Source organism: Cystoisospora suis (genome assembly GCF_002600585.1).
Source record: "Cystoisospora suis strain Wien I chromosome Unknown contig_1437, whole genome shotgun sequence".
Taxonomy (NCBI): domain Eukaryota; phylum Apicomplexa; class Conoidasida; order Eucoccidiorida; family Sarcocystidae; genus Cystoisospora; species Cystoisospora suis.
Genome location: NW_027154237.1, coordinates 1 through 8,502, shown reverse-complemented (window position 1 = coordinate 8,502; position 8,502 = coordinate 1). Strand labels below are relative to the sequence as shown.

Genomic DNA, 8,502 nt, shown 5'->3' with positions numbered 1-8,502 from the left:
TCCTCCGGAAAGTGCTGATCACTTCGGCGAACTTCTCCTCAGAACCTCCGGTGAAAGTTTCTGAGGGGTGGTGCGCCTGCTGGCAAAACTCTTCTCAAACTCGTGGCGGTCGATCTTGCTGAAAAAGATGGTGTCTCTTCTTTTTGCTGAAACGGAATGCACAGGCAATACAGGACAAAAAGGGCAGCTTTCCGGGGCGGGGTGATAGCCGGATACACTTGCCTTATCGGTCTGACACTTCAACGGGGAGTTTCCCAGACAAACACCGTGCAGCACATTGCGACCTGCTGCGAGAGAAAGGAAGGTTTCTACTGATTAACGTGGTTGCAGAGCTCTGTTGCAACCTGAACGCTCAGCGGTCTTGCCCCGATCTTCTCCGGGTTAGGGTACTGCACGCCATTGGTACAAACCTGGCGAAGCTACTATCTGAATGTCAGCAGCCCATGCAGCCTCCCCGTGGCCTGCCAACCACGTACGACCAAAGCTTTTAAATGCCTTAACTTTCTTGCGCAGTAACACGCTCCAAGCAGCACATCTCGCACGCATACGGCGGCCTTCTGTAAAGACTGGGAAGCAGTACCGCTGCCGTACGCCAAGAAGACACGCCGGATCGCCGCAGCCAGCGGAAGACAGGCCGACATGTTCGCCTATGAGGGGCCCGGAGACTCCGCGGGCCGGACAGTTCATTTGTTGGCAATAACAGCGAGCAGCTTGTAGATCTTTCTCGAGTTATTCAAGCTGATGTGTGTCTGTTCTCGGCTGTTGTGGCGCTGACGTTGAGAGGAGGCGCAGCAGGAGCTGTGGCCGAAAAGAGAAAAGTGGGTGGCCGCCGTCGTGAGTGACTCGTGTTGGTTAGCTGTGCCTGTCGAACGCCGTGACCCACGTTCCTAGCAAGGTCAGACTTCGCGACTGGACAATCCAGGACGTCTCCGATTCCTTTACTTCGGAGTCTGGTTTGATGGCAACCGTTAGCGCCGTCTCTGAACCGGCGACTACACGACCGTTCTCTCTCCAAGCGCTCAGTCAACTGCAACGCTCGTCTCCTCGGGGCTGCTTCGGCAAAGGCTGCCCGGGCTAGCAGGCGAGCCCACAGAGCCGCGCGGCCGTCTGTCGCGCAGAGGAAAAGAACAGCCTACCTTGGTGCGATCTGAGAGAGTGTCAAGAAATTCACGCTGGCGCAGCACCACGCTCTAGTTGGATATCTGCCTGCGGACAGGGGAAACGCCAGCTCACCACACTCCGGCGCTCTGTGCTTGACCACCTTCATTATGTTTTGCTCGCAGCATTCTGTTTTTCTATCATCTCAGTAAAAGGCCGTGAGTGTATGTCTCGACCACAGTATCCAGTCAGGGCGGAACCAGTGCAAAGGTACCGATCGTCCTGAGTAACCTACAATGTGGCACGTTCGGCATTCTGGCAGTTCTGCCTTGTCCAACACCGCAAGATCGAACAGAGTTTCGGTGGTGCCTTTCTTCGTCACTACAATGTCGCGGTCCTGGCTTTCACACTCGGCTCTGGTCTCCATGATTCTTCTCTCTCCGGGACTCTCGACAGCCAACTCTGATCCAGTCGCGTTCGAACGCTCCCTCGAGCCTACAGAGGTTCCTGTCTTCGCACCACCATACTTTGGACTCCCACTCTCTTCAGGGAAGGTGGGGGGAGATGAGGGCGAGGCTTCTGGTATTCGCAGCGCTTCTAGGCGTGTGCGGCTACTACAACGTCAAAGCAGCGGGGAACAAGGCGCCGCTGCCTCACACTTCTCGTTCGCGGAAGGAGCCAGGAATATCAGAGGCGCTGAAGCCGGTGGTGACTCGGCCGTCCCTCGGCTAGGCTTCCTGGGAAGGATACGGGATTTGTGGCGTCGCTTGCGAGGCCGAAAGCGTAGACAAATCTCGTATCCTCTTTTCAAACCGGAAGAGGAAGAGCCTGGCAGCGAAGCGGTTGCCATGATCGTTCAACAGTACGTCACTCCAGGACGCGTTCGCCTTCCTGCCAGTTGGATTGACCGCGCAGTCAATACATGGCTGCCAGAGGGAAAGCTGCTTGAGTTTGAAACTGTTGCTGGTTGGTTTTCGAAGAGCCAGTCTTTAAAGCTACAGCGCGGCCGGGTGCTCGGAGAAGGAGGATCCAGCGTTGTCGCCGAGGTAACGGATCCCCACACTAGTGAGCGCTACGCACTGAAGGCTTTGGTAGCGTCCAAGCAAGACTGGCAACGCGATAAAAAGCAGTTCGAGAAGGAGTATGCAAATGGCAAGTCTATGGGCTTCAGCAGCCCTAGAGAGGTATTTACCTTATGCAGGTTCATCGTCCCATTGATGAAGCTGAGGTTACCACGACAGCCGCCGTTTTTAAGCGTCGCCGAAAACCTGGTGCTAGGAAACCGGTTCCTATTGAGTCCTGTTGTACAGGCTGCCTTGAAGACGGTAATACGAGGGATGCGGTCCGCCAAACCCACGGCGAATGCACTGGGACTGCACGTCGCTCGAATGAGCATGTCGCTGCAGATGCTTCGCTTGGGGGCAATTCTTCAGGAGCTCAAGATTGTACACGCCGATATCAATCCTAACAACATTCTCGTTTCAAAAGAGGGCCTGCTGTATCTCGCGGATTTTGGGGTCATGTACAAGGAGGGCAAGAGAACGTCACCAGTAAGCCGGACGCTTGGTTACGCTCCCCCGGAGCTGCTTCGAGCCAAAACTCGAATGGATCATCTGATCGATTCGTGGGAGTTTGGCGGTACCATCCATGAGCTGTGGTGCGGTTATGCGCCCTACGAGACGAGAAATGTAACTTTTAGAAAACTGGATACTACGGGATATGCTTATGAGCGAGACCCCCCGTTTCCAGCCGAGGACTCCATCGACTTCACCGGTTGTCTGCCTTCTATGCCCCGGAGTATCAAGGGTTTGGTTCGGAAACTCGTTCGCTTGGACCCTCAGAAGCGCCTCCATCTTCTCGAAGTCAACAAGGATCCCCATTTTGTCCAGGCACGCAAGGAGCTTCTGAAGAGTCTGGCTGACTGGGAGCGGGAACGTGCCCGGGCGACTCCGAGCCGTGCCCGGAGGATGTAGCAGATTTCCACAGGTTGCGTGACCTTCCTGGACGCCTGTTGTGCAGCGGACAAGACTATATCTTACTACGGTTCAACAGTCATTTCCCACGTAGACACCGAGCCGATCCGCAAATCACCGCTACACAAGGCGATTGCTGTCTTTTTCCCTGCCGTCCCGTGTTCGCTTTGTGAAAAAGCATCGTTCTCGGCTAGACAGAAACTAAGACCAGTACGCAAGCAATTTATTCGCTCTAGTAGCTGCACCCGGGAATCGCTTTTCTCCCAGCAGCCGGCGCTTCAGCACTGCAGGACCAGTAAGCATTTGGCTGCTTGCTCTCATCGCCGTTTGACTTTCCCGCTGGCGTTCTTTACTGTCTCGCAGAGGTACCCTAGTTACGGTTTTTCTTCGTTTTTCGCGTGGGCCTCCGTGAAAGTGTTTCGCCGTCGTCCCCTTTCGGCGAGGCGCAGGAGACGTTCTTTTATACTCTCTTTGCTCTTCTAGCTCGATCTTCAGGCCAGCTGCACACGCGCTTCATTCTGAAGGCACGATGGGAGTTGCAGGTGTGAAGCAGTAGAAAAATCACCCCTTCCGTCTTTTTTCCGCCAGCTTTATATGTCCCGTATGTTCCTGTTTCAGACCTTCCATTAAACTGCATCGTACTCTGGTAGCCGCGTACAGTAGCATACTGCCAGCCCCCTGCCGCCACACTGCTGCCCAAGTGTGGCAATTTCTTGTCCTGCAGTGTGGGCGAAACTGAACGAACGAGCCTGAAGCTAGCAGAGGACAGCTGCCCCCGCCCCCAGACAGCTTTCTCGTATCCGGTGCCCTTTGTACTCATTACCCTAGCACTCGGGCACGCCTGTGCGCGTTGCGCCTTTTCGCTGCACTCCCGCCCGCAGGATCGAGTCGAACGATTTGTTCAGGTGCTTGAGATCCGTTCCCTCGGAAACAACTACGCAAGGCGAGAGTGCAGCTAATTTTTGCGGCTGTCACAGCTTTGTGTGCCACGGAGACGATCGGACCAAAAGCATTGTATGACTGTGTTCTGGACCGATTGCCACTCGGGCGTATTAGAGCTCCGGAAGACCAGTGGGCGTGCCGGTTCCTTCTCCAGCCGTTCTCAAACTTCCGGTTTTTCGCTTGGGCGGCCACCGGCGGACGCAGTAGGCTCTACACCCCGAAGGTCCTATTTCTCGACATTTCTTGATGTTGCGCTCTCCGGACGTGCCCTCCGATAATTCGGTTTTCGGTCGCATGTCCTTCAGTCTGTATTGCTCCCTTGTAACGCAACGGCGCGATATGAACGGCTTCTCCGTCCACTTAAATAACGTAGCTGCTGTCGCCTCTTCGAACCAGCCCCAGTGTACTCTCCTGCATGTCGTTCCGTGTCATTCCCCAGATCGTCTTCCGCGACACGTGCTGCCTCCGTCTTCTGCGTTTTGTATCGTCCATTCCTGTGTCTCTAAAACGTCTCGCAGCCTGTGCGTGTTCATGTCGATGACGTGCATGAACTGCCGTCTAGTCGTCGTTTCGGTCCCCGCATTGTCGGAGTCAGAAACTTTGTCCGGTCCATTTTGTGCTCTGGGATCTTGCTAACATCTGTGGGGAACCCAGAGAGTAACGAATGGCAAATCAGGCAGTTTTGAGGCATGCTAGGGGTATAACAGCAACAACAGCATTCCGAGGCAGGCCGTGGTTTCCGTTCGTCCCGTGGAGCCTTCTGTATGCTAACACTCTTTCTGACTGCCTGTATGCCTGTCGGACGTAGCCACCCTTCCGCTTGTATGTCAGTACATCTGCAGGCGTTGGAGAGCTGAGGGTGAGAGTGTCCGTCTGCGGTGCGTGTTGGAAAAGGTACCCGGGATTGCAGCTCTTCCGCGCAGAGGTAGTTCCTGCCCTCGTTGATGTGCGGCTGTCCATCGTGTGTTATGCCTTATGCTTGGCTCTACGAGTACGGATGTTGTTCGGGAAATATCACGAGTTTCGCCTCCGGCGCCTCGTGTATGTCCGCTTGATAACCCCTATCCAGGTTGGGGTGCGGTGCTATCATGTTTAGGTTGTCTTCTACCGGCTTTATCGCCTTTGCAAGAAACCACGAACGTCATACGGTGGCAGTCCTGAAAGAGCGCAGCCCCAACCGAGCCGAGAGGAAAAACATGTTCTTCTGTGGTGATTAGAGTGCCGGTGCCATGACCCTCCTGTCGCACCTCTCACTTCACGCGTATCTCTGCTTGTGTTGTGTGGCTGCCGTTTACAATAGCTGTAGTGTATGCAAAGGCCCGTGTTGTGACCACTCTGGAGTCGCGTCAGGAAGACACCTTGTAGGTGGACAAAGCCATATGACAAAGAGCGCGGCGTCCTCTTACAGTGCGCGTTCTGACGTTTTCCTGCAAGCCGAAGTGCAGCCTAGCTGCGCGTGGGGAGACCTATCAGCGAATGGGGTAGGCATGGAACTGTCAGAAAAGACTCTGTGACACTGCAGCAGAGAGAGGAGTCAAAAAGAACAAGAAGTAACCATGCTCTTTATTCTTTAGTGCCAAATTCTGAGCACGACTCTCCCTCCCTCCTAACGCCTAAGACTGCGCTCTTCTGTTTTCCTTTTATAGCGTCATGAATGTTGACTACACAGTTTCTTTCCTCCCGTGGACTTTTGACGTGCCACAAGGTTTTCTGGCCACAGGTTTGACAGCTGATACTCGCAACATACGAGAACGTTGTCAACCTTTCCGCAGCGAGTTTTTTCTCTTATTTTCTCATCGTCAAAAGGACATGTGGCCAGCGCTACCGTTTAACCTACTTGGAGTCACGACACGCAGTCCCGAACGCCGGCCTCTCGGTGAGCCCGTGTGTCGGAAAAAGTACTCCTGACTCCCGACGTGAACACCCAAAGAAACAGTCGGTGGTGCATGGTGTCTGTGTCAGGTGCGTGCTCGTGTCCATAGGTGAGTATTGTGTGTCATTTGAAGAACAAGTGAGAGCAGACTTCATGGGAGCCTCAAACAGAGTTCAGAACTTTTTCTTTTGCTCTCCAGGTCCTACTCAGATTAGCAATTCACTGTAGTTGACGAATATGAGAATCACCGCACTACTACTTCCTCTCGACAGAGGAAATACTGAGAGGGTTCCATTGTTAGGGAACGGACGCAGTCACGAAGTGTTGTCCGCAACCTGAGTCAAGTGAGACTGCAGATTGAGGGTGGACGCTCGGTTGTCGGATTTCGGCAACGGGACACAAGCACTGGGCAAGGCCCATCCAAAACGTGACAAAGTGGTGTCCGAACCAGCAAACCCCCTCGCCCTGTGTGAGCCCCTCCTGCTGTGCGAACCCTCCCTGTCACAATCAGCTGGTGTGCCTTTACTGATAAGTCTTTCAACGACTGCCCTTCCGCGACACTAATGAAGGAGTCCGGCACCCAAAGTCAAGGCTACCCTCCTTCCCGATTGTGACGTGCCGCTCGTGGTCAGTTGGACCACCGACTGTCCTAGGAGAGCAGCCCCCTTGTGCCGTAGTTTTTCACGCAAAAGAACTCCGTGGTTCCGCTGATGACACGGCGATCTCGTCCGCAGCAGTCGAATCAATGTTCAACTGTCAGTCTAATGCGTCACAACACCTTCGACATAACGTACAGTTCCCTTCTTGGTACAACCACGAGACTTCCTCACAGTATTCTTTCACTCTTGGTCCATACGAAGTGACATCACGCTGCAATGTCCTCCTCCTGGGTAGAAATTCTGGCCAACAAGACATTCAGAACACCCCAAAGGTGCTGTTTCTTTTCCCTCTTTAACTATCTTCACGACTGCACATCCCCGAGCGCCGCCGGCACGGCCACGCAACCTGAAGACTGGCAGCACATCCCAAAGTACTGCGGTTGCCACCGTCAAGGGCCCCTCAGCAAACAAAGGCTCTAGCCAGGGGCGGATGGAGTAGCTTGTGGTGCATCCCAATGTATCACAAGTCTCTGCCAGTGTGGGCTGGACCTGACTCAGTGAGCCCTTCCTCCGAGAAGAGCAAGAACTCTACCCAGGGTACAAAATATGGTTGCCCGTCTCATGAAAGACGAGCAAATGCCCAGGTCGGCAATGAAAAGAGTGCGTGAGTCAATGAAATGAGCCTCCCCCTTTCACAAGGTGACACCGCCCGCAGGGCCTCCCCGAAACACCACAGTACGCGGACGGCCGCACGGGAAAGGTGTGCACTCGTACGATTTCCTTGCCCATTTGACAAAGTGAGCAAGGAGATGAAAGAAAAGTAAAAAAATGAAAAGTAAAAACATGTCTTCCTCCTTCATTCTCCCGAGGAAGTAACCCTCTCCTTCTTCTCCTCTTTCCCCGGTCCGCCCCTTGTCTTACGTCCGCCAGGGCGACCTGACGGCAGCTGTCATCGCGGGTGGATTTGCAGTCCTCCCTCGATCGCCACGAAATAGTGGCGTATGTTTAACGAGACGGCGATCGTAGACCGACAGGGATTGGGCAGACTTCCACAACCAGCCGAAAGCCAAGTTACGTGACGCCGCAGCAGAAAGAGGAGGAAACCTCGCGACCCCGCGACAATAGTAATTGATTGTAGGAACCACAGGCTCACTACCGGGAGGGGCCTAAAGCAAGACCAAGAGGATGACGCACCTCTATCGCAAAAGTTCAGATCGCGACCCAAAGGGCAGGGGGGTTTCCCAGCAACCTAGAACGGCCTGAGCACGCACGCGCCTCTAGGCCCAACAATCGTAAGCTAGGATCGGCAAGGCCATACCGGGAGATTTACAGCCCCGGAGAAGGCTATCCACGACGCGAGGTCGCTGAGCATCCCCAGCAAACCGCCGACGAATCGCCTACGCCACCAAAGGAGGGGAGCGAGGCGCTGCACGAGGAGAGCAAAGAGATTGAAGCCTTCTAGAGAACGCTACCAGAAGAAGCAAATGCAAAAGAACCTATGGGGGTCATTTTAGAATCTGCAAGCCCATTCGGGGTAAAGGAAGTGCACGGCCCTGTTTGTGTGTTGTGAAGCAAGGGACGGGGAATGCACAGCGGCTTTGCAAGAATGTCACAGGTTTCAGGTAGACGAACCTTAGGCTAGATCGGCCCTTCCGCTCGTTCCAACTGAGACTCTGCCCGACAGTTAATTCCTCTTAGATGGACGGTTGTGCCGACTGTTTTCTGGTGTACTTACCTGGGTCGTACGTTGTCAAACACCCAGTAGCCGTGGTGGTTTCCTCCACAGTACGGAGTTAGAGCCTACGGATCCCAGTGAGTCGTCCAGTGTCGCCTGTTACGTCGTAGGCTTGCCGATGCTTCCTAAACCTATCATCCAAACTCTACTCCCTCACGCTCCCCCCGGCTACCACTCGACGTCGGAGCCACAGGAATAAGGTGCTCCCAGATGTCCTCAACCTCTGTCACAGTTCCTCTATTGGAGCCCTCCTCGTCCCAGTCTGACCTCGGCGCTGGGGGT

At 54.4% G+C, this 8,502-nt stretch overlaps 1 protein-coding gene across 1 annotated transcript; it reads left to right on the top strand.

Moving 5' to 3' along the window:
• The first annotated feature begins 257 nt into the window (after positions 1–257).
• On the top strand, positions 258–6,063 carry CSUI_003286 (rhoptry protein 5b). Its single transcript, XM_068063484.1, has 2 exons — positions 258–3,366; positions 3,953–6,063. Exon 1 carries the CDS (start codon positions 1,395–1,397, stop codon positions 3,069–3,071), a length of 1,677 nt encoding a protein of 558 aa, XP_067924538.1. The 5' UTR covers positions 258–1,394; the 3' UTR covers positions 3,072–3,366; positions 3,953–6,063.
• Positions 6,064–8,502: the final 2,439 nt, after the last annotated feature.

Excerpts from the sequence above, each read along its gene's own strand:
- CSUI_003286 (XM_068063484.1), top strand. The coding sequence starts at position 1,395 with ATGTGGCACGTTCGGCATTCTGGCAGTTCTGCCTTGTCCAACACCGCA.